This window comes from Gymnogyps californianus, chromosome 5 (genome assembly GCF_018139145.2).
Source record: "Gymnogyps californianus isolate 813 chromosome 5, ASM1813914v2, whole genome shotgun sequence".
In the NCBI taxonomy this organism is placed as follows: domain Eukaryota; kingdom Metazoa; phylum Chordata; class Aves; order Accipitriformes; family Cathartidae; genus Gymnogyps; species Gymnogyps californianus.
The window spans coordinates 10,543,149-10,568,787 of NC_059475.1; the positions used below are offsets into that span (position 1 = coordinate 10,543,149).

The following is a 25,639-nucleotide window of genomic DNA, read 5'->3' on the forward strand; positions in this document are numbered from 1 at the left end:
GAGCTTAAGAACTCTGCTTCTAAAAAACTGAAAGCTAACAAACAGCTTTACCATGCCAGCCAGCTTGTATTGCTATTTATAACAAAAACTATTACAAAGCTTTTGGCATGTGGGTTACATTCTAGTCAGGACATCTAAGAGTTGAAAATAGGTGGCCATACTTTCTTAAAGATTACTTTTCCCTGTACATGAATAGTTGAAGTCTCATGTAGCTATCTGAAGATTAAAAAAGCCACCTCAACCAACAACTAACTTAAGCCAAACACAACAAAGAGCTACACAAGTGCAAAACTATTACCATACCTCTCAGTTATGCAGATGTACAAAACATCTAGTTGTGGGCTGTTTATCCATATGTATTTACTATAGTTGGCATTAAACCCAACTTCACTACTGCTCCTCTGAGCAATGCTTTTCTCTGCACACAACCCACACTCTGCTGCCATGACCTAATCTGCATCAAACAGAAAAATCAGTTCTCCCATAGTTTAAGTTATAATGGAATTAAAAAAAAAAAAGAGCAAAATGAAATGGTGATAATGCTACAAGGGGAAAGAATTAACAATGGAAGAGAACGAAAAAGCACAATACACTGCAAAATTGAGAGGTATGGCTATTATACTAGTTTCAACAAAAACGCAGTATGACCTACTATTATAGCCTGTGCTTTTATTATTTGACATTATTTTTCTATTAAAGCTTATGAAAAAGAGAAACATGGCATACCAACTTCACCCCAGTGGAAAGGATTGGTGCCACCTGTTGTACAGTTATATACCATGACATTTCTTGGTCTGGGGGGAAAAAAAGACAGAAGAGCAAGTTAGAAGACAAACAACCTTTTAAAAACACAGACAAAAGACATACCCAAAGTTATCCTTTCCCTCAACAGCATCATTTACATAAAGCAGAAAGCATCAGTCTCATGTCAGATTTTTTGCTTTCTATATCATCTTCAAGTATTTTTCTCCTTCTTTAACTATTATATTTCTTTTCTTTCAGAGAAGGCATCACCTACATTACCATAGATTGTATTGATTACAAGAAGACCCAGGAAGGAATGTTCAGGCATAGCTTGTACAACAGTATCAGTAGGTGATGTCTTCCTCTTTAGCATAAGGAAGTTACACTTTGAGGGACTAACGCTGTTAGAACCTTAGATTCCTTTGTCCTGGCGGAATAGCAGGACACTGATTAGAAGTTCAATAGAAGACTGATTTATTAAAATACACAATATAATTTCAAAATACTTAGTACTCTCTATGGTCACCTGTTATACCTATTAACTCCAGAATACCAGGCTGCAGCCAGTGTCGTATTGACAACAACATCTACTGGAACAAGATCTGCTACTGCACTGTTGGAAGCTCTCATTGTTCGAAGAATTCCTTTTCCTGCCTTAAAGAACAAAACAACAACAACAAAAAAGAGACAGAAGACTCACCAGTAAAATATATGAAGCTTTGTCACCTTCCAAAAGGAGGAAAAAAATTTAAGTATATTCATTACTTACAGCAATGAAGAGACCACTAGGTCCATTGAAGTTATCAATCCATCCCTATTAGGAACACGGGGGAGGAAAAGGATTTGGTTAGAGTATACTGAAGTCAGCAGTTTCAAGTGAAAATTTGAGAAGTTTCTACAAGTGTAAGGGGCGGAGGGAAAAAGAGAATAAAGAGGAGAAAGATATTAATTTCCATGTCTCTAAACGAAGTTCTTCCATAGCAAAATCTGGTGATGTAACAAGTTGCTATAACTCAGAGAAGAGATCTACCTATAGATTCACTGGTCCTTCAAAGTGAGATGCTAGCTTGTTTACTTCTTAGTGAATAAAGTGCAGAGCATTGTCTGTATAAATATGTTTATGTTAAAAGTATTCAAGTTAACAAGAATTTTTAGACTAGCATTAGCAACTCATAGAAGACAGATAAAGTTTTGCTATTGATTATTAGTTTTTCATTTTTCAAACAGAAGACATTCTTGCTCAACTTTAATGACAGTATTTAGACACTATATACTTATTGGTTTGACATGTACATTGTACCTACTCAAAAAGGTATGCGAAGTCAGTTATATGGATTTTAAGGGCTTGAGAGACATTCAGTCTTGAACTGGGGAAGCTATTCCAACACCAATCTCCCATATAGGAGGAAGCAAATAGCATATATGCAATATATCAATATAGCATACAGTATACAGAACTTATGCCATCCCCCGCAAAGCTTACAGGGTTTGACTAAAAGTGGAGCCAAAACACCTTTATGTCCTGCAGTCCCCAGTTTTCTTAGTCACCCTTTGCAGCTACTGACATACCAAAGCATCTTGAAGAGGGAAAAACAGATGAAGATACACAGAATCATGAAGTAAAAAGCCAGCAATTTATTTCATGTGTGAAATAGTATCTCCCACTGTGATGGAAGTGTATTGTTCTATGATTAGAATTAATTTACCCCTAAATTCCACGCATAAGAAACTGTGTTTGACAGCTTTTGTATCAGCGTTGTTATCCAGAACCAACCAAGCCACAACTTCATAGTCTAAAAGATTTTCCTCTATGAAGGTCACTAGATAAACAGGCTGTCAGTACATACTACAGTTTACAGGCAAGATGGTCAGGTGAAAACTCAATGACTTACAGGAAAAGGCTCCTTCCAGCTAGCACCAACAATAGATGGCCTTATAATGGCTGTGTTTAATTTTGCACCTTCTTGTTGTACTACATATTCAGCTAAGGCTTTTGTATATGTGTAAGTATTAGGTCTGTCGCCTATCAGTTTAGGAGTAATATCATTCACTAGGCCATCATCCATCCACCTAAAAAAACAAAATAAGAGGCAAGTGTAAATTACTGCATGCTGCTTCACGGGGTCGGGGCGAAAGCAGTATGCAGAAAGGATAACGAGATAAACCAAAAATACTTTGGAAAGCAAAATTTACATCCAATCTCTTCTTCAAAACACTACTCAAGGAAAAAAAAAAAACAAACAAAAAACACTCAACAGAAAAACTACACCAAAACCAGCAAAGCATTAGCATTCCCCTAGAAGCTGCATAAGCACAGAGAAACAAGAAATTCTGTGAAGAAATTTAGGCAATAATTAAATACTCAGTTCTGTATTTCATGTTTCTGCAACAACCCCAGTATGTAACACTAAACTAGTACACTTTAAATCTCAGCTTCATTTTCAGAATTTAACACCAACTCCCACTGAAGTTAGCACATCACATACTACTTTCTACTTTAAACAGCTGGAAGTTGTAAAACATTTCCATAAGCATTTGCATATCATACAATAAATGTCTACTGACAGCTTATACTGCACTTAACTTTAAAACTACATAGCCTCCTAAAATACCATTCATCAAAATATAAATTAGGGTTTTTTGCTTATTTAAACTGAACACGAATCCCAGAAGCCAGAAAAATCAAGTTTAATAGAACCTGCCTATTACTCATTTTGATTATACACTACTATTTAAATTAAAGTGGCAACTGCATATGTAGAACTCGTCTGAAAAGGGATCTTAAGGAAGAATGTTATATTTGAGATCCTACAGCAGCAGTGTAGTTAGGCTGGTTTGTTTAAGGACATCACTATCAACTTATAAAAGACTCTTTATACTGACTTCATGCTCATTTTGTTTCAAATTAAACTATAAAACCTAAACATTCGAGAGTAAATGCCAAGAACAACAAAAAAAAAATCTTTCACCAGAACATGTGCCAAGTTCCAAAAGTGTTTTGGAACTATTTTATATGGTGTACTGTAGAAAGTAAGTACATTTATGAACTTCATTAAATAGTAAATCTTTTTTTTCCTTTTGTTGTTAAAGTTACCATGAATTTTTTTTTCTCCTTCAAAGAAAAAGGGATACAGACTGAAATGAAGACAAGTTTCTCACTAAAAGAGAGGAGGGTTGCATGTTCAGTGTCCACTCAAAGAAGCATACTGCTATTTACTTTTTTGCCCAAGTAATTAATTTATTACACACCAACTACGAAGCAAGTAGTATATTCCTTTACAATAATCCTAATTCTACCAACTAAGTTCTCAAACACAAAGTGCAGACACAGCAAGTTAATCTTTGGGACACAGGCACACTGCTCCTCAGTTAGCATTAAGTGATTTAGAAAGTGACACCACTGCAAAGGAGTCCCAGCTGCATTACAAGCATCATCTCCACCTTTGTGGTGTTAAGCAATCACACACCACCTCTGAAGCAAACTGGGTCACCATGTTTCTCCCCTTAAGTTAGTTAAGTCTTGCAATTTCATCTTGCTTCCCAATTCATTCAGCAGTTTGTATTTCAAATTGTAATAGCCTTCAGTCATAGCACAAGCATAACAGAGATGTGCCTCAAACTATTGCTACTCTGGTGTTCTCCACTTCGAAACAGGACTTGGGATTTTGTTTGCCTCAGTCACCCAACATCTTAGCCACGTAAATGGAATTTAGCCAACATTGTTATTCACCAATGTTCTGTTACAAAAAAGCTCACACACATCAGACTCCCTTCATGATATGAATTGGGGTGGGAAGAGGGGTAGAAAAGCTCAGAAAGGGCTGTTTCTATGTGTCTCAGTCAGCTGTTGGCTGGAGAGATCACTCTTGTGTAAGTTTACAAAAGCCTTCCCTCACTGCCTTGAGTTCTAAAATACAGACAGCTGTCCAAGCCCAAACCAAGCAGTTCAAGTTGTATGTATGTATCCTGCTTGTGAAAAGATAGACAAAAAAAGACTATTTCAGAATATCTCATTTGAAAGTATATTTAAAGTCAACATTATAAAAAAAGGTTGGCTCAATGCGCATTCTAGGTAGTAACTCATTTGTCAGTGCTCTTCCAATTATAATAACAAGAAGATATTTTACTTTTTAATTAGTTATTTTTAGTTTCATACTTCTCTTACAAGGGGTGATATTTTGTATGACATGGAAGAAGGGAGCAACTGATTTAGAGTTGAGATTATTATTTATTACATTACACTTGACTTACCCTGTATTTGCCACCTGTTTCAGTTAGGGTTTGACAGCTACTAAATAAGACCTCAGGACAGCTAATATACACAGAAAATAAAATATAGAATGAGTAATTTTTTTCCCCCCAGTAATGCCCAATTCCAGACTAAAAAGCTACAGAAAACAGATTTTTCATGTTTGCACTCTCTGAATACCTAATGGAACTACTTCTACAGTTGCATTTCTGAGCAGTTAAGTAATATTATTTCAGTATCTTAGTCTGATCTTGCAATGGCATTTCGGTGGATGTAGTGGAGGCTGCTGTTAAAGGGGACTGTCTTGGTTTTATCCCTTTTCTTCACAATGGCAGTGCTAGCGCACTTGTAACAGCACAGCTGTCTTGTTTTTAATAGCTCCTGATTCAGCTCATCAGCTGAAAAACTGCCACTCTCAGCATATAGGAGGCATCATGAGTAGATAGGAGCATCCCTCTCCTTCAGTACCACTCCACATCTAGCTCAGCTGAAAGTGACCATAAAACCTTAACCCATCTCCTTCACAGAAAAGGGAAGTATCAGCCATGCTGTCAGACCTGCAGGACAGCATAAGCTAATTTCTTCATCTTTCAGGTTCCTAACCATTTTTTGGTACTTCATTACTAGGAAGCAAGTGGTTACAGATTACTGAAGTAGCTTCATAAAACATAACACTTACTCAAGAGAATCTATCAGTTTCTTTGGATCAACAGGAGGCGGATAAACTATTTCCTCAATCTGTTTTCGATTGCAATATGCATAGGCAGTCGAAACGTGCATGAACACTTCCAGATTCTTCATCCGCTGTGCCAAGAAGAGGAGCTGTTGTGTGGCAGCCACGTTTAACTGAACAGCATCTCTGTTGATTAAGCAGAAATTTGATTAGCAGAAAGCAAGACAAAAACAAGCAAAAAGAAAAAACTAGTCAATTCACTCCTAAATGCCTCAGTGATGGATATATAAAGTATTCCTAAATACTCCACCCTCCTCAAAAAAGCAGCATGGACAGCATCCTAACTCTGCTTAGAACAATATGCCACAGTCTTAACCTAGAACATCTCTCAATGTTCAGGATAATTTTCTTAAGTTTTACCCTGTTCTTATTGGCATCCTCATGCTCCATTACTAGAGTGGCAAAGTCAGCATACGTTTGATCAAGCTAAATCCATTTTTCATAAAATGTGAAGGAAATAATGCAACACAACACCTAGCTGCCACAGGAGATGCATCTCTGAACTTCCTAGTTCAAGCTGAGTTAGGTCAACAACTCGGAAGGCTTATAGAGCTAGTAAGTTGGAGACTGGCATCTTCTTGTAGGATAGCACAAGGCTCAATAGCACAACAGGATTACAGGAAGGAAGAAAAAAAAAAAGGAAAACCACCAAGAACCACACTTTAATCCAACTTCACTGCTTCTCATTAAAATAGAGTCCTTAAGAACACTGTAGGAGAGTAGGTATATCTCTACAATTCCCACCACAACACAGCTTACTGACCAACTACTATGATTATTTTATACAATTCAAATATTCTCTCCAGCCTATAAAACTCACTACAGGCACTAGTTTTCTTGTACACAGTGTATCAACTAAGTTTCAAGAACATAGCTAAATAAAGCTTTATCAATGTCTTTGCAATAAAGCATTACGTTAACAAAAAAATCTTGGTCCCCCCCAAATAAGCACTAAGTTTAAGACTGCTTTATCACACATTATTACTGAAGTGTTGGGGGGACAGAAGAGGGGGACCACTACCCCAAAGCGATTAACATCAGTGGAAAGTGTTACTTCTGAATAAATTAGTTTTGGGGGTTTTTTTAGATAAAAGTATTCTCAGTCTTCACTGCCTCTTTCAAGAAGTCAAAGGAAGGAGTTCATAATCAGAGCTGTACACACCACTTTACGATACAGAAGTGTATAGCAAGTACAAATTAGGAAAAATTCCAAAATAAGCCCAAGTATTTTGCTTTCTTGACTTTATTCCTACCACTGGCCTCAAGCCAAGTATTTTGAACTTTACGTTAGTTATTCCTGTTAAATATCTGATGAAGACTGCTCTAGGTGGTCTTCAGATTTGTAAGGTTCCTCCAACCATTCCAGCACATATGTTAGGAAAGAGCTGACACCAGAGCACCTAAGAATGTTCGCATTTTCTATTTTGCTAAACAACATACTGGGCCCAGCAAGAAAGCAGAAACTGCCAGAGGTTTTTCGTACCAAGACCCCATTCCACCAGTCTTTCAGATTGTTTTAGAGTCCCTCTGGGCTTTTGTTAGGTTGGCAGTTCCTTAACATTGAGACCATAACACAGTGATAAACACAGGCTACCTTATGACATTTCAGCATGCAGTATAGCCTTCTTAGAGAGGTAGTGCCAGCCTTTGTAACAACTCAAAAGAAATCTGAGTTGAGAAGTGTTTTATCTCAAAGTTGCTTTACTCCCCACCCGACACCGCCCCCCCAAATTGGAGCTATTCCTCACAAAGTCATTTACCCAAATTAGGTATTTATTCCAGTGTTTCAACACTAAAACAAGCCATTGTTTTTGCCAAAAAGCAAATCTAATCTTTTCTTGCTTCTGGTACTCCTTTCTCTAGTATCTCCTTAATAGATTTTCTGTACAACATGGAAGTTTTCAACTTTTAGTTTTCATCTTTCTCCCTGTGCATCTACTTCTCCCTACTCCCTCCAATGGAAACCTCTGTTCTTCTTAATGAAGGACTTTCCGAAGACATGGAGAAAGCTGAGCATTATTTAATCTCCTGTTTGTTCATCAGGTAGAGAGCAAGTGCTAGAACTTCCTCCACATACGGTTTTACCAAAAAGTTATCTGCTGAAAACATGCATTCCCTTTCTAACAAGGAAGGCTAAAGGAATAGTTTGTGGTCCCTTTTACAATCTAGGAAAAAAGCTCTAACATTACTAGTGAGCACAGTACATGTAGCCACAGCTTATTTGTATCCTTTCTACCCATCCCAGAGATCAAAGCAACACATGATATTAGGAAGACTCAGAATAGCAACATGTTCCCTAGTCTCTTCAACAGCTTCCCTTCAAAAAGACTTTGAAATTCAGGCACAGGGATTTCGGTAATGTTGTGGTTTAACTGCAGTCAGCAACTCAGCACCACGCAGCTGCTTCCCCCTCCCCCCTCCCAGTGGGGTGAGGAGGAGGAAAGGAAAAAAAGTAAAACTTGTGGGTTGAGATAAGAACAGTTTAATAACTAAAGTAAAATACAATACTAACAATAGTGATAATGAAATATAATAATAGTAATGAAAAGCAATATAACAAAAAAAGGAAGGGGGGGAAGGAAAAAAAAAACCAAAAAACCCAGTGATGCACAATGCAATTGCTCACCACCCGCTGACCGATGCCAGAGCTGCGATCCGTGCCTCCCAGCCAACTCCCCCCAGTTTATATACCGGAAATTTGGGGATCGAACCCGCAACCTTTTTGCGTTATTAGCACCAAGCTCTAACCAACTTGGCTAACCACTGGGCATGACATTCCATGGGATGGAATATCCCTTTGGCTAGTTCAGGTCAGCTGCCCCAGCTCTGCTCCCTCCCAGCTTCTTGCACACCTGCTCGTTGGCAGAGCATGGGAAACTGAAAAATCCTTGGCTTAGGATAAGCACTACTTAGCAACAACTAAAACATCAGAGTGTTATCAACATCATTCTCACACTAAATCCAAAACACAGCACTGTACCAGCTACTAAGAGGAGAGTTAACTCTGTCCCAGCCAAAACCAGGACAGGTAAAAAACAAACAAACCACACACACACACACAACACCCGAGGGGCCTAAGGCAAAACTACAAGAATAATTTATTTAGTTTCTAACTGCTAATAATCAATTTGTCTTTTTGCCTAAAGCTTTAAAAAGATATGAACTTTTCTATGTTGAATAGTGTAATTCTAACCTCTGGCAAAGCAGGTCTAAATAATACACCTCCATCTTCCTAAGAAGAGCAAATGAAAACCCAACAGCTTAAGATAAGTTTTGGGAAAAAGATTATTACCTTAAAGGCATCATGAAATTGCCCAAGCACACAAATATCAGAGTACATGAAGTAGCCTGACAAGCTGAATATTTGCAAGATTGTGCAGACAGCTGATTTACCCCCTCCCTTTGAATACCATTGGTTTACCAGACCATAGTATACAGAACTTTAGACTCACCTTAGTGTTTCATTGAATCTGACTGTAGCAGCACAATGAAATATAATATTAATGCATTCTATAAGTTTTTCCTTGATTGGTTCACTAAGGTCCAGTTCAGGCTGTGTAAGTTCACTTGTAATTACTATTATTTTTGCTCTGAAGTCTGGTTGCTCATCTCTCAACCTGTCAAAGAGCTGTCAAAAAAAAACAGGACTAAAAATTCAAACTAATAACCAGTGAAGATAAGAGATACACATTTCATTTAAGTGAAGAAAAAAACCCACATTTTCTGCCTATACAGAGTTATCCCTCCTTACTTCAAGATCATCAGTAAGTTGGAAAAGTGTTAGGAATATTACAACATGTTACTGACTTCCCATGAACACATTCGGTGATGAAGTTGTGCGTACTTTATCCCACACAGTGAAAGCAGTATTGCATGTGTTGTATAGAAGGTAATAAGACTTCAATTTGCGCTCAATTTTTTTTTTTTTTTAATACTCATCCCTATCCTTAAAGCCAGATCTCTATCAACATCAGAAGAAAGAAGGAATGGTCTCTATTAGACACCAGGACTCAAAGAAATTTTAAGTAGCAGTCTAAATACCATAATCTCTTTTCTTTCAAGAGAAGGGAAAAGTCTGCCCACTTCCCAAGCTTGATAATAACTATTCAAATTCTTATAGACTTGCACAAGTCATGCTGGTTTTTAGGTTTAGAAAGCTTTCATCAAGCTTTAAAAATTTCCATTGATTTAAGAAATGTGATCCTGGAATTATGCCAGTTTTGGGAACTTCCAGAATAAAAAAATTGTTTCTCCAGCTACTTAAAAGAAAAAAGGCAGGGTTAAAGGCTGCATACCATGTTAGAACATCTGATGAAGTCTTATCAAACTGGTGTTCAACTATTCTCACTGAAAAAAACTCACCTATATTATATTCCATTGTACATTCTCCTCATACTTAACTGGATTCTAACCATGTGGCTTAACACACAGATAAAAATTCTTGCCTCATCTTATTTACACTCATTAGTATTCAAGTTTTCCTCAGCAAAATAGTACTGTGGGAATAAAACACACTTGAAAGTTTCACCAGAGCAGACTCTTCTTCTTAATTGTACAGGGGCCAATATCTTAGCAACTGCTTCAACACAAGTCGATTAAAATGTATTAAAATCACAGCAATACTTTTTTTTTTTCCCTCTCCAACCACGCAGTTATACCAAATGCAAATAGTTAAAAGACATTTCCTTACAGAATGAAGGGAAGTTAATTCATTTTCTACTATAAACTAAGTCACCTAAAAGTGCAGTTTCACGACTCTTAAGGTAATAGAAGTTTGTACTGCTACCAAATAGATTGGTCCCTTTCCTAACTTCTTTATTTTCACGTTCCTTCTCCTGTACTGGCAATAGCAAGTAGCCCCATGGCTGTGTCCGCGTACCAGCTTGCAGGTCCAGGTGAAAAACTTTTTTTTGGTAGATATTTTTTCAGCTCTACTGTGAGCTAATGCAGCTCACTCTGTGGCCACCTAAAGTAGTACTGGTAATGCTATAGTGAGAACACAGGACATCTCCAGTGACAGAGGTCTTGAATTGGTTTCCCAAACACGAAGCTTCACCTTAAAGGACAAAGCCACCAAGACAGCATTTAAAGCCTCTGCAATTCTTAGAGGTGCAGCACACAGTGCTTACCTAAGGGCAGGAAGCCTTGTCGTTTTGAAAATAAGCCTGCTATGCTTTTAGTTGGAATGATGGTGCCTGCCTCCAGGAAACTGAAGCAACTACCTTTTAACCATATTAATGTGTGGTATCATTATATTAGAAAAGCAGTCCCATGGATAAGCGCTTAAAGAACCGTTTTGGTACTTCTGAGTTTGTACATCATATCTGTTCCACCCCTTTTCTCATCCATAGCCATACATTATTCCTACATACCTCATACTAGCACTGACACCAGTACAAAGGGGAACAAGAACAAACACCTAGAGCACGTGCAATACATATGGCAAATTAACAGAGGAATTAGATATCTGAAGTCCAAAGGAAGTAGAAACCTCAACATTTTTTGGCTATTTGCAGCTCAGTTTATTTTAATTATCACATTCACCCATTTAGATTTTAAACTCTTCAAGAAACAGAATGTGCAAGCATCTGTAGAACACTTAATGAGTCCATCCAAATTGTGAAAAATTACTGGCAGGGCCCTTGCAACCAGACAACTTAATTCAGATCCTATTAAAACTTTTCATAGTCTTTTGGAGGAATCTCGATTACATTAATGCCAGTTAAACTATACACTTTCAATCCAATTTGTCTAACCATATGATGAAGACAGAACAAACATCTGCCCTACCTACATCTCTGCATAGATGTGCAACACCATCCCTTTATGTTCTTACCCTAGGGACTAGGATGTAAGACTACCTCAAGCAGTAGTCCTGCTTACCAGGACTTCTGTTGTGAACCTGTTCCAGCAGTAAGTGCTCACCAAGACTCATAAAACACATCAGATTGTTATCTGAGCAGGAGCTGGTATAGACTGGTATATATGGAGCTGGTATAGATTTGGACTCAAATTTAAAAGCCTTTTACAACACTGAGTTTCCCAAAAGCTAAACTTCAGTAAGACTTAAGCCTCAGTATAAGTCCTCTCCTCCCTGCCCAAATATTCCCCACTTTTTTGGGGGGTAATAGTGTATACAAAAAGGGGATTGAGAAACTTTTCCTTTCTCATCTCAGAGTTTAGTCTGGAGATCTTTTCCTTGTTTCAGGGAGTGACAGAGGGGCTTATGTAGAGAGAATTTGCGACTTAATTTTAGGACAGAATCCCACTGTAACTCATTCTGTTGTGCTCTATGACATTGCATGGGACTGCAAGCAGATGTTTTTGAGCAATGAGCTACATAAGTTTTGACATGGTTACAGAAAATAATTTACTAGGGACACAGCCATCCTCATGTCTGCTGTAATCTTAACTAGTCAGTCGCACAGATTCATTGCCTTACCTTAAACAACCTACCCCTCCTAGCCTAAATGCATTTATACTTTCTTATTGATTCCTTTTAAGCACCTTCTACACACACACTTTGTAGAGACTACATTGCATCTCAACATATTTCCTAAGCCTGAAAAATTAAACCGCCAACTCCCATGTCCCATAAGAGAAAGACTTGGATAGAAATAAACAAACTCTGCTTTAGCAAAGTTCATGCTAGAAATCTCTCCCCTTCCTGTTCATCCTTCTCCTCAAACTGGATACTCTGTAGTAGAGAGATGGGCAACATTGATGGATGGTTCTGCATGTAGTAAGAATTCCCAGCCTAGCTCACCAAAATATGAAGGTAATGAGTCTTTTCAGGAGGAAAGTATCCCACCCAGCATGCACAGAAAATCATTTAGATAGCCACTTCGATAATTCCACAGCACAGAACTTCAGTGCCTTTCCTTTGTTGTCACAGGTTTACAGTAACCTGTATGACTAACAGAAATCCGTAATAGAATCTATTAAGACAAACATTTCTGTTCTGTCTACAAACATAAGCTATTTAAACAACCTGTTGAGATCACATATTCTGGCTTACTGGTAGAACCAATAGCACATTCAAGAAAAAGGAAATACTAAGCCTTATCCTGCAGAAAAGAAAATAAGGCACAAGGAGAAAAAGTGACTTGCTTGAGATCTAAAGCATCTCAATCCCATCTTACAACTCCCAGTCCACACTGCCTCTTACACTTGGTTATATATTCTCTTAACAAGTCTTAACTCAGGTGTTTTACTTCTCAGTTCTGCATTACAGCTGAACATCCTCCTCCTGAATCAAATACAGGATAATTTTCCACTACTGGCTTTGCTAGAGACTAACATCTTGAAAACCAGCTATAGAAGCATTGCCAGGTCTTGGATTTTATATTTCTGTTAGAACAAAAAAATATTTAACAATATTTTGCTTTAGACAAACCAAAGTTGTTCTCAAAATGAAATGGTAACATTATAAAGGACAAAAGCATGCTTTGTGAGCATATGACACATACCTTACAGCTGATAATTTCTTCTATTCGTGCTTCAGGTGTCTGCCCTGCTTTGTGTCTTACCAATACATACACTGCTTTCACTTTAGGACAAGATCTGAGCAGCTTTTCCAGAAGCACTTTTCCCATGAAGCCTGTAGCTCCTGTCAGGAGGACATTCTTTCCTTCATAGTATTCAGGGATGGAAACCATTATGACCTTAACAAAAGTTAAAAACAAAAGCACATTAAAGAACTTCTAGGAGTTCAGATTTGCAAAAGATATAAATAAAACAGCACAGATACAAACATTCAATCTCATACCTGAAAAAAATGCCTAACAGCCATTTTTTTTAAACTATAACCAGTACTTAAAGATGTCTTTTTTTCACCGCATTCCAAGAGAGTCCCACAGGGTCACTACAGTCATCCCAAATCTTCTTGTAAACTGCCCCTGTTAACAGTGTCTTAAGGAATTAGATACCCACTCAGTCTAGGAAAATAGCTCAACTTCAGCCTATTTTTACCTCTATGTGCATGGTCCTTTACCACTCTAAGTGGCTGTTCCATGTAAACTAAAGGTCATATCATTAAAATATAATCACAAGTAGATACTTCAAATATGTTGACAGAAGACAGGGAGCCAGGCATCTGCCAATTGCTGGCCCTGGTATTTTGCCTGTGTCAGCAAAGTCCCCTGTCACTGTTAGGCTGAGCCTTCCTACAAATTATGCTAGGCCAGAGAGAAGGTATAGTTAGTTGCTTGGTATGAGATCTGCTGGTTTTATATTCATTATAAAAAAAATTATACAATTCCACAGATTATACAGGTCTCCAAACTTTTCATCAATTAAGTCTGTTGGGTTTTTCCCCCCCCCCCAAATAAGTGATTAGAATTCTCACACAAACTAAAGATTTGGGTTAGCCACAAACACACCTCCTAACAAAATGAAGGGCGAGGGATTGTTACTCAAATCCAGCAAAGCTCAAAAAAGTGTTGTAGGTTTTGCTTCAGTTAGGAACTTAACTATGAGAATTATTTCCTTCTGCTCCCTTAATCAACCACTTGGAAATTACGTCTAATTCTAGATACTGGAAACTGAAAGACTTTAAGGACAAATATACTGCTATTTTTCACACTAATGTGGTCTTTGGACCATGACCTTTATGACCTTTAGAACTCAACCTGTGCCTCAGGCTAACTTCAAGCCTTTTGTTAAGTCTGATAGACCAACATCTCTACCGTAACCCTTAAACAGCTTACTTTTACTGTAGAAGACTGTAGCATATGGATACACTTCCACCACGTTTTACCAATCTTTCTAATTAGACTTATAAAAATAAGCTGATGTAGTGAAAGTCTAGTCATAAGCTCCTATAGCACAGTTCCACATACAAACCAGTACGACCAAAACACTACCAAAACGGACAGATTCCATAAAACCATGATACTAAAAAAATCCAACAAAAATTAGTCTCCTTAACACAGACGGAGTGTTTCTTAAGCAAGTAAGAATTACAACACTGAATACCTAGAACAGGATGAGAGCCTTTCTTCACCTACCACCCAAGAATAAAGGAATGCAACTTCTAAATATGCTTAGTTCTTTTGAAACAGCAGGCTACTGCAAGCAGGAACTTATCAGGGAATACACATGAGATGTTGTATGTTAGGAGTGAACAACTACAGTCTTAATTTGCACTTTCTGCCTGAAAAGTAAGTAAACATTTTTGGAACGTTTGTCTACATCTCAAGTACCTGTCATATTAAAGCAATTGTGCTGTGCTTTTCACATGCTCGTATCACAACGAAGCCTCTGAACAAGTTCTAAACAATTACTTGCCAGAAATGAGTTATCACCTGCACAAGCCCCAGTTTCAGGAGTGTTGGTACAATGTTTTTTGGTCCAACACTCCAAATCTTATTTTGACTCCCTTCTTTGACAAGGTTAGCTCCTGCATTTATTAGTGAAGCATCTAAAAACTGGTAATGGGATACAGTAGCAAGTTTAGAACAGAACAAGCACTACTATTTCCATTGGCCACAGTACATCAACCAAAATTATTTCTTTGAAGGTTGATGAGATTGAAAGAGGTGGATGTAGGGAAAAAGCTATTTACATTAAACCATTTTTGCCACATACTTAAGAGACTTTAATGCAAATTTCAAAGCATACCTCCTGCAATAAAGCATAGAGAGCAAGACATAGCATGCTTACGAGTCTTTTTTTCCTGTTCGCTGTAAGATACAGGCCTGTTGTCTTCACTGTGGCTCTTGAAGTCACAATTAATGCTTTCTGCTATTCAAGCATGTCCTCCCCATAACTTTCATTTTCCTGGTCTTTGCATACACCATTCAACTCCATTTCCTCCCAAAAATCTGCATGCTTGCTCCCACATATAGGATAAGACTTCTGTTCCCTCAAAGAGGGAAGGGAAAACTCATGCAGTCATTACTGTACCAATTTTGTCACCAAGATTCAGTTTTGTTACGGTTCCTACATAATCTTGTTACTAATTTACCTGCCTAGCCATAATTCATTTTTTTACCCCTTAAGACTCTACAACAGTACTTTAAATACCATCAGTTCACTTGTCCTTCCTCAAAGGAAGACTTAATACTACTTCTGACATCATGCTGTATCCTCAGTCTGCAAACCTGTTCACATGGGCAGAGACAGTCTTTGGCTATGTAAACACAGGAACCTTGCTACAACATCCAGTACATGGGCTACAGTCAAACATCTGTTTCTAAAAGCTAAAACAATGAAAAAAGTTATGCTGCCAGTGGAAATATCTGTGTTGCTATGGTCCAGCTTTTTAGCTAACTGAAAAATCTGACAATATTTAGGGTCATACGATGTAAAGAAAACTGGAAGCCAGAATAGATCAGAAAGTTTCCTGCCTCAGTTATTTCTGACCATACTCCTTTGAGTACAAGGTTGATATCAGATCAAAAATAATTACATTCTTCTCCCAAAAGTCTTACAAAATACCAGATCTACAGAACATCCAGATCCAAAGCTATGATTGAGTATAATGATGAAACGGGTTCAGTTAAAAAAACTACGAACATACATAAATACTCACATTCACACTTGAGAGGCAGCAACACCTATATGTTTGCAGGCTAATTTTTTTTTTTTTTTTTAAAGGATTAACAGAAATGTTTCCTTTGAGAAACTCTCAACACTACTTCCCTTTACCCTGCTCTCTGACAACTAGCCTCTGGTAGACTTTATTCATAGCAATTTTCCATGCTAAGTTTGTCTTCTACTTCCATTCCTCAAGAAGATTCCACCTAGAAAACAGAATAGGTGACCTTTTCAGAAATATACATTGCTGCCAAAGTTACAGCAATAAACACTGGGATTGTGAGGGAACCGCCTAGAAACACCAAATTTGAATTAAGGGTAAAAACCATGTATGGAATCTAGGTGTGAATGAACAAAGTCAGAAATCAGTAGCCTATGTTTTGCCCTACTAGAAAGAAAGGTTCTCTCAACTGCAAGAAAGGGAAAGAACATTCCCATTCTTCACCTACCTTTCCCTGCCTTCTCTGAGAATGCATCTCCACATGCCAGTTAGCATAGCATTGCTGGCAACTCCTAATTTCAAGCTCAGAAGGGCCTTCTCACAGGCATAATATATTACCTGTATTACCTTTTAAAGTCCTGTATGGTGGCAAATTACTGAAGAACTACGTCATAATTGTGTTTAAAAAGAAACGGTTAAGAAATAGATGTAGTTCCCAGTGGAAATTTAGTTTGACCTCTAACACATAACATGCTGGAGTAGGTCCAGAAAAAAATACCTACCTTGCAAGACAACATAGCAAAATCAAATTTAGCATTTTAAGGTTGATATTTAAGTGTCAGCAATCGTTTTATCTAGTTTTAGAATGCAACTTGTTGCATGTTTGCAATAGCTGAATTGTAGCTATTAACCAGCAATACATATTTTCACCAGTTATCCAATGACTTGTTAACAGCTACCTCTTCAAACATGCAGACAGATAACTCCTATCAAACACAAAACTGTCTAATGCACACTTTGGAATATCTGAATCCCTGCACTGTAGCTACTTTTTTGAGCTAGTAAGTAATAACAGTCAAGAAAGAGACATCTGACAGTAAGAGTTCTGTAAAGGATTCTTGCCCTAGAACAGGGATGACCTGTAGGCATGAACAGCCTTTGGTAGAGGAAGCTTCTGTTAAGCTGCTACAGAGAAACTGATGCTAGGATACTTCTGAATTCACAGGTTCAGGGCTAAACCAACAGTGACACTTTGAAGACACTGCTTATTTGAAGGGTGCTGTCCTTTCATAAATCAAGAGCTCCTAAGCACTTCAGTAAAAAAAAAATCCACACTCCAGGATCCTAGCCAACATTCCCCATCTTGTAAAAAATTCTAGTGTCCAAGTGCTATTATGGAGCAAACAACAGCAGCTCTGTTTGCCTTCAGAGCTACTGCAGCAATATTTAACTCATTGCTTCAAACAGAGGTCTCCGACTCCCAAAAACAAGGGCAATTCTGTTTTTAACAGGAAAAAGATCAGTTCTCAGATTTGTCCAAACACAGATAAAGATGCTTAAAGATTTGCTTTCCGGGTGCCAGGAAAGCCTGCTGCAGTTCCACTGAATGTTTAAATGCTAAATCCAGCAACTAGAAAGAGTGTGCATGTATGTCTTTGTTAGAGATTAGTCTGTTTTCTAGTTTATTACTGACAAACATTAGGTCAGCAACATGCTCCCTCCAAATTCAATCATACTGAGATTATCACTCACAGGAAATAGAAAACATGTATTTCCCAATCTCTCAAGCGTCAGCAACAAGCAGCAAAGTTCCGCAAAAACACAGCCTGACAAACTAATTTCCCCCTTTTCCTCCGACAACTTGAACCTAGTACTAGAAGCAGTACAACAGAAAAAGGTCTAAAAGTAAGGTGGAAGAAACATTTTATTTATGTATAATCAGGAGATGAAGTCCATCTAGACATCAAATCTGAATGCAACAAATATTTTTAAACACTACACATGCATGCATCCACACCAGACAAAAATCATTACAGAAGTCCCTCATATAGAAATTCAACCGCCACACTGCAAGGACACTATAGCAAGCCAAAAAAAAAAAGTAAAAATCTCAGAACTAGAGAGATTCAGGCAACAAAGGAAGTAATATTTAACTCATCTAAACAAGGTTACTGCCAGAGAGACAAGCCTGGGTCATATAATGATATCATGTCTCATTTCATTTGGTGCCTTGTTTCCACAAAAGTGTATCAATGAATGCTATCAGCAGAATGTCCACATTTTCCACCACCACAAGGGTCAATGATCTGCCCTATTTGGACAATACCTATCCAGCATATCACCAAAGGATGATAGATTGTTTGTCTTCACGGTCCAAGGTTATATCCATTGAGAAACCTTATCTGTGAAAGATAGAAAACTCATCTGTTTTAGAAGATGAGTACAGGCTGCAATGACGGAACAGAGTATTTCCTGTTGTAAACTGCTTTTGGTGTAAGTTAACCTTAAAGCATACCTATTCCAAACTTCACAATCATGTGGAAGATTTGGGATTCTTCCCACAGCTAACAGAAAGACAAGCTTATCCACGTTTTAGGCTTCATCAACATTCTTATCTACTCTCTGCAAGGTCATCTTCTTTACCAGCTGTAAGCCACAGTTCCCTGCAGGATAAACCTGCCAAGAAAATTTAACACATCCCCAGGAGCTGGAAAACACATTGCCAGGTTTGGAAGCTAATTAGAACAACTAAGTTTTGAAGAACTATCAAAATTGGTCCACTAATTTAATATTAGATAGCCAGTCCTTGGCTTATGCCTGGTAGTATGCCAGATGGTAAGTGTCTCACTACACACTTTCCAGACAAGTAACTGGAGTGGATTCAGGGTAATAGTAAGTTCTCTCACATATACCAACATGCCTTTATTGATGATCTCTACAAACAAGTGAAATGCAACAAAACGAAATAAATCTGAAAGATTATACCTAAGTCATCACAACTGCAGTATAAATGCCACCAGAAGACCAAAGCTGTATGTGGAATACGGCAAACTTGTGGCTGACACTTAGTATATTAGACAATTTCTGAAAAATAACAATAGACATTTCAAACTAGTTATATTCTTCAATCTTGAAGATTTTCACAGAGACTAACCCACTACCAATGAAAATTTGTCCACTTTAAACCAATTATCTATTGAAACACAATACCAGTTAGAGTAACTAATATAGTTAGGTCAGAGTTTACATAACTAAGTGTATAGCCTTATGTCCACAAATAAAATAGACTTCCTTTTAAAAAACAATTCTTCTCCTCACTATTCTTAACCACAGAAATATGCTAGATACTGAAAGGTTTTCCTGGACTGTACACTCAAGTTACATTCCTCCTGAATAGAATACTACCTCTGGCAGTATATACATTCAAGGTAAGGAGCATTATTAAATTGATTTAGGTGAGACTTAACTAATACTGCATATGAACTATTTCACAGCACTACAGCATTTTGATACCAAAATCTAGATTGATACCAGTCATTGAAGTAGTTCTGTAACCTCCTTTAAGACCACAATAACAAAAACCAAGCACAGTATTCACTCAATTGCTTTAGGAAGACAGTGAATTTGGACCAACTAACCTATGACCACCCAATAATTTACTAGCAGAATTCAGCCCAATCCACAAACCATTTCATTTGCCATTTGAAGACACCCTAGTGAAAGTAAGATACTGTGAAGTCAAAGCTGTGCCTGAAATCATGGGGTCTTTAACCTCTTCTAATCCTTTAGTCTTACTGAGGGGAACCTGACCTCAATATGGGCCACTGTTGAGTTGATGTCAGCAGAACTTTGTGATTATAGGTATTCGATGCATGTAGTTAAACAGAGACTTCTCATGTACACGTTCACACACCTTCTTTCAGTCAAAATTCTGATTTTACTACAAATTTCCATTCACTTATGCTTCTGTTCAGAGGGATTCTGTACCAGATGACCTTGAAATTACTTTTGAGTAGTAAGTACTCTGTTCATAAAGTACTAGAGCAGTCCCTTGCTTTGCTGTAACTACATTTCTTTTATCGTAAGTCCCTCCTCTGAAAATTAATTAAAACAAAGTAAAAGGTTTTTACTATCCCTTTATAATTGGGCTATAAGTTGATGTTTTTCTGAATTGTTTACTGTTTGAGTTTGGTCTTCAAGTGCATGTTGAAGGAAAAAAAACTCTTTTGGTATAATTAACCTCATTTCTCCAAGTTGCACAGAAGGCATAGATCAGTTCAGAAACTAAGCTATTATAGTAAAGCACATACCACATTAAGAACATTTACTATACTCCATCTCCAGTTCATGTGGAAACATGTTTAACGCTTATATCCAGAGAGCTTTCAAACAAGTTTTAAGAAAACAAAAGGCAGGCAGATTCAAGATTTGCTGAACAGGATCACAGTTCCAGATCATCTTATCTAAGTTAATTAGAAATCTGCATTAGAAATCTCACTCCTGCTTTTGGTTACGAAAGGATTACAAGATAAAGCCTCACTGTTTATCAAGGTAGTTGCATAAATCATTGCTCTTACTTTGCATAAATCATGACTCTTGAGTTAACCCTGAAAGGAAAACAAAACCTGTCTGAAAAAACCTACCTACAACATAATGAACAGAGTAACACTCACAGCTGACTACCACAGAAACTGCTAAAGCTACAAGATCACTCAATTCTTATTCATTGCATTAAGAAAATAAGCCAAAGGCATCAATTTAGCCTTCATATGAGTATGTTGATATCCAGTCCAGGTTATCACTAGGAAAAACCTTAGCAGGAGGAGGAGTATTATTGCTCCAGTTGTTACTGTGATACTGTCATTTTGCTGGGAGGGGAAAGCCAGAAACCAAGTAGAGGGAAGGGGACGAGGAACAAACAACACTCAAGTGGCTCATCAGTTTGTCTAGTTTCACTGTTAAGAGACAAATCTAGGTAATTAAGACCCATATTCACATTCCTCCTATTGATCAGACAGGACAAAGATAACTACCCCAAAACTGTACCTGCAATTACATTCTGTTCAAAACATCAGAAGGACCAGCTAAGCCCTCTGAGCTGGTCTTTTACTAGAATTGCCTTGGCATGTATGATTAAACTTATTAACAAAGTATTTACAATCAGAATACTTCATCCAGAACAAAAACCCCAACTCTTATTCCTCCCTTGTTTTAAATTTCATATATTACTAGAGTTAGAAGGCTTGACATTACATAATTTTACAGCAGACATTACACAATGAATCTGAAATCCTAGGAATCAACACTTCAGATTCCTTCCATACTTTCCTACACCTTTTGCAATTGAAAAAAAAAATCCAAAATGATCAACCTTGCTGATCCTCTCAGCTCTCCTCAACTGAAGAGTTTCAGGTAGTTTAAGAAAGTTTTAGAGGAGGAAAAACCAAACCCCAACAAAATGTATTATTCGACAGATACATGTGAATGTTTAGTACTAATTCACTAACTATACTTCTGGAAGAAAATCGTCAAATGCCCTTGATCATGTTTCACCAAATCCCAACTTCTAGTGCCTTCGCAGTAAAGGACACCCATAGTAAGCACTCACAGCTGGTAAGCTGATTGTTGAACAACTGTAAAAAGAAGTAAGATTTCAGAACTCTTTGTTGAAATTACAGTCAAGTCCTCCATATCTGTAACCAAGAACTTAATTCTTAATGTTTAGGTGAGCCATTTCAAAATTCTTCATGCAAAACCACAGTCAACAATATAACATCTTAACATGGGGCAATTCAATGGCTTCCCAATGCAAATCAATAAAGATACTTCCTCTCCCATTATGTTCCTGCAGAAATTCCCAATAATTCTTCTGAAACCTAAAAATAACTCATTTATCTGACAACTGCTCTATCAAGTTGTATTTGAAGCCTAATCACCTTAAAAAAAAAAAAAAACACAAGTTTACCTTTCCTTAACCCTGTGAAAAGGGGCTTTTAATCTTCTCACAACTTTCTTATCTTTAAAAATAGCTTAAACACATACATAGTTAAAACAAGTTCTACTAACAGATTGCCTACCCATCCTACAAACAGGACAAATAAAAGTGAACACCAATTAAACAGGATGCATGAAGCCTCTCTTCCTTCTCAGGAGAACAGAGGTATTTACTCCACTCCTGATACTGATCATGTAGATGCTAAGGACTCCAATCTTAAGTCCTGTTTACACTAACGGATGTGTTATTTGGATCTGTCAATTATGCCTATTGCACAAGAAGCCCTACAAATTTACAAACATCAAGCTGAACAATGACATGGAAAGGTTGGCATGATGTAGTGAATATATAACTAGCAACACCAAATGGCAGTTTAGCAAGAAGTACCAAGCATAGTCTTTCTAACCACACCCAAAAGAAGAAAGTAATAGGGTACATCAATGGAGTCACACATTCTTCGAGAAAGTTTGGAAAAAGCTTAATAAAGGCAAAGAAGAACAGTTTTATAAAAAGGGCCTCACTATAAACCCTGGGTTGGAGACACTCAGAAGAAAAAAAAGCAACTAGGAATACCTAGTCTATTCAGAGAGACAGTATTTGTTAGGACTGTTTGCAGCTTCCAAACTTTAAAAGTGTTGAGGCTAAATAAAGCCTAGCTGGAGGACTGTATTACTGCTAGGCTCAGAGTTAGCAACTGGCAGAAACACTATGGATGTACCTGAAGGTACTAACCATGCCCAGCCATTAAATGATGGTAAGTTCTCCACCTACAAAGTACCAAACTAACCAAGTACAAGTTTTGATGATATTGGTTCCTTTTCAGAAGTTTTCATTTGTTTGCTTTAAGTTACCCAGCAGCTCTGCTTCCTGCAGACACACAGCAGGCATACTGTACTGAACACAGACCCTCCTGAAACACTGATTATTTTGTGACAAAAAAACAAACACGCACACAAAACACGCACACAACTTCTGGCTGGAAAAGCTAACCAAACCTGAAATCACTGCAATGATACAGCCATGTCTTCAATGACATTGAGTACGTTTTCTAGCACTTGCTTAAACTTTCCAAATTGCCGTATAACCATTTTAGTTTGTTATACATCCCTTCCAAACGCTGAAAGCACGATGCTTGTGAGGAACTGTGACTTCCAACAAGAGCTAGAACTCCGAAACAGGAAGATGACAGAGGACCCTTTGCTTTATAGTAGTCAGGAGGAAATTCAGTTTGGCCTGTCACGAGCTAAGAGGTTCTATGGATGGACTGATTCTCCATTTACAGGAGAAATGTTAGTACAGGTATTTCAAGACATCTATTACTCCAACTTTCAAAGACAACTCTCTTAAGTAGAATCATGGCATACTGTCAGGAGTTGCACTATAAAACTGACACTTAGTGATGCTCTCTGCTCACATCTGGCTAGTAGATACGCTGCATATTTGCAAAGTCTGAGGAACACTAAATACCAAATGAGAAATCCTTTGCTATTATAAAAGTTACAGTTTTGAGTCAATGCTTTTTATTGACAAGTATCAGCTGCTTAGGATGATTAAGATGTCGACAGGTTGGGTTTTTTGTAAGTACAGGAAGGAAAAACATTTATCACATCCAAAACATACCTCTATATTAGACAGTTACACTTAATGGAAAACAACCACCCCACTCTGCTTTTACTGTTAAGATTGTCTCCAGTAAAGCTTCATTAGACCTGCAGTCCAGCATAAGGTAAATAAATAAAGACGAAGTACTTGTAGTAAAAAGTTACAGATCTAAATCTGCATATTACTTTATAGTTCTGCAACAGCCAGGAGGAAAAAAAAAACCCCAAACCTACAAAGTCAATCTTTCATATCTGGTTGTGGGAGGTTTTGGGTAGGGAAATGGCTGATTTTTAAGCCTTCTATATTTGAGGGGAGAGTACAAAAACAGGGTAGAAGAGCTGAAGAGTAAAGATCCTAGAAATATATACCTAATCCATAATCTCCAAATTGCTGAAATAATGGTATCTCAGTTATGAGTCACAGACATGATACACAAATGGGGAAGTTGGGGGTCAAGAAATTCTAGCCTGCTACAGCACAGATGGATGTCACAGATAGTAAAACTCCTACATGCTCCACTTCTTGTTTAATTATTATTGAAACAGTTATTAAAATATCAAAAACTTGCAGTTGCTAAAGCTGTGAAGTAGGTTAAATGAAATTAAAGGTTTCTATTTCCATGGGATTCAAGCTGGTTTCAATTACAAGTTTGCTACCAATCAGTGGATCTCTGCCATTAGCCACACTTTAAACTTCACTCAAGAAAGTCTTTCTGTAGACCCACGCGGCTCCTGCTCCACAAGGACTCCAAGCCTCTACCCAAACTCAGACGCTGCTGCACACACGAAGAGCTATCACAGCTCTCAATCGACTATTTCCTGATGCACGGATCCATTGAACTGGGACCCCTGTTTGAAGAAACGGACCATTTCGGTTCTCTTCCCCATACATTCTTCTAAGCGGGAGAGAAACTTGTGACCTTTTCCTGTCACACTATTCTTTGCACTAGCCGCAACTACACGGGCTCCGAGAAAGGGGAACTGCTGCGACAGTACGGCCGGAGATGGGGGAAGCCAGAGCTGCTTCGCAGGAAGAGCCGGCGCGCCGCTGCTCGCAAGAGGCCCATCCAGCGACGGGAGGGCAGAGCAGACGGAGAGGCGGGCGGGAGAGGCAGAGCACGGGGAGATGGGTGGTACCCTCCGGCTCCGGGCCCAGCGGCAGGTGGAGCGAGCCGCCGCGGACTCCGGGGCTTTCGACCTCGCCCACGCGAGAGTGCAGCCCGGCGGTGCCGAGACAGCCGCTCGGAGAAGCGTTTGGGGTTCCCCCCTTTTCTAGGCATCGATCCCGGCAACCGAGCTCCTCCGCCTGTAACGCGCCTCCGGCCTGGCCGCCTACCCGCCACCACGACGCACCTCAGAGCTCCCCGTCGCCAGCGGCTGCCTCCCTCCCTCCCCCCGGCGGCTCCCGCCGCCCGCCCTCCCCGGCAGCCTCCCGGAAACGCGCGACGGCGGCCGGCTCCCTCCGCGCCCGCCTCACGGACCACAGGAGAGGATGGAGCGGCTCAGCCCGCAGCCCCAGCCCCCAGCCGCACCGGCTCGCCCCGACTTCCGCCGCAGCTCGGGCAGCCGCTACCTGCTCCGGGCGGCGTCCCCCGCCGAACCTCGCTGCCCCGCTCCCCGCACCGTCCCCCACCGCTCTGAGGGGCTTGGGCAGCGGTCCTAAAAGAGCCGCTCCCGTTGGCCGTTGCGCACACGGTACCCGCCCGCCTATTGGCTCCTCACTCCGCCGCTCGGAGGGACGAGGACGCCGGCGGTTGGCGGCTTCCAGGAGCCCCACCCAGTGCCGCGGCTCGGCGGGTGGGGCGGCTGGGCGCGTGCGGGGGCTCGAGGGAGGCGG

The 25,639-nt window shown here is 39.0% G+C and overlaps 1 protein-coding gene across 2 annotated transcripts in view; it reads right to left on the bottom strand.

The window, feature by feature from the left end:
* Positions 1-25,387, bottom strand: part of FAR1 (fatty acyl-CoA reductase 1) — a 43,744-nt gene extending 18,357 nt beyond the window's left edge. Inside the window, exons 1-8 of one of the 2 annotated variants that reach the window (XM_050897302.1) lie at positions 25,376-25,387; positions 13,196-13,390; positions 9,179-9,354; positions 5,673-5,852; positions 2,637-2,814; positions 1,514-1,558; positions 1,280-1,398; positions 727-794 (exon numbers count right to left, since the gene is read on the bottom strand). In XM_050897302.1, the coding sequence (XP_050753259.1) occupies positions 727-794; positions 1,280-1,398; positions 1,514-1,558; positions 2,637-2,814; positions 5,673-5,852; positions 9,179-9,354; positions 13,196-13,384 (955 nt within the window). In that variant the 5' untranslated portion in view covers positions 13,385-13,390; positions 25,376-25,387. Of the gene's footprint in view, positions 1-726; positions 795-1,270; positions 1,399-1,513; positions 1,559-2,636; positions 2,815-5,672; positions 5,853-9,178; positions 9,355-13,195; positions 13,391-25,375 lie in introns of both variants that reach the window. The other variant, XM_050897301.1, reaches the window with a different exon arrangement.
* Between the last annotated feature and the right edge of the window lie 252 nt (positions 25,388-25,639).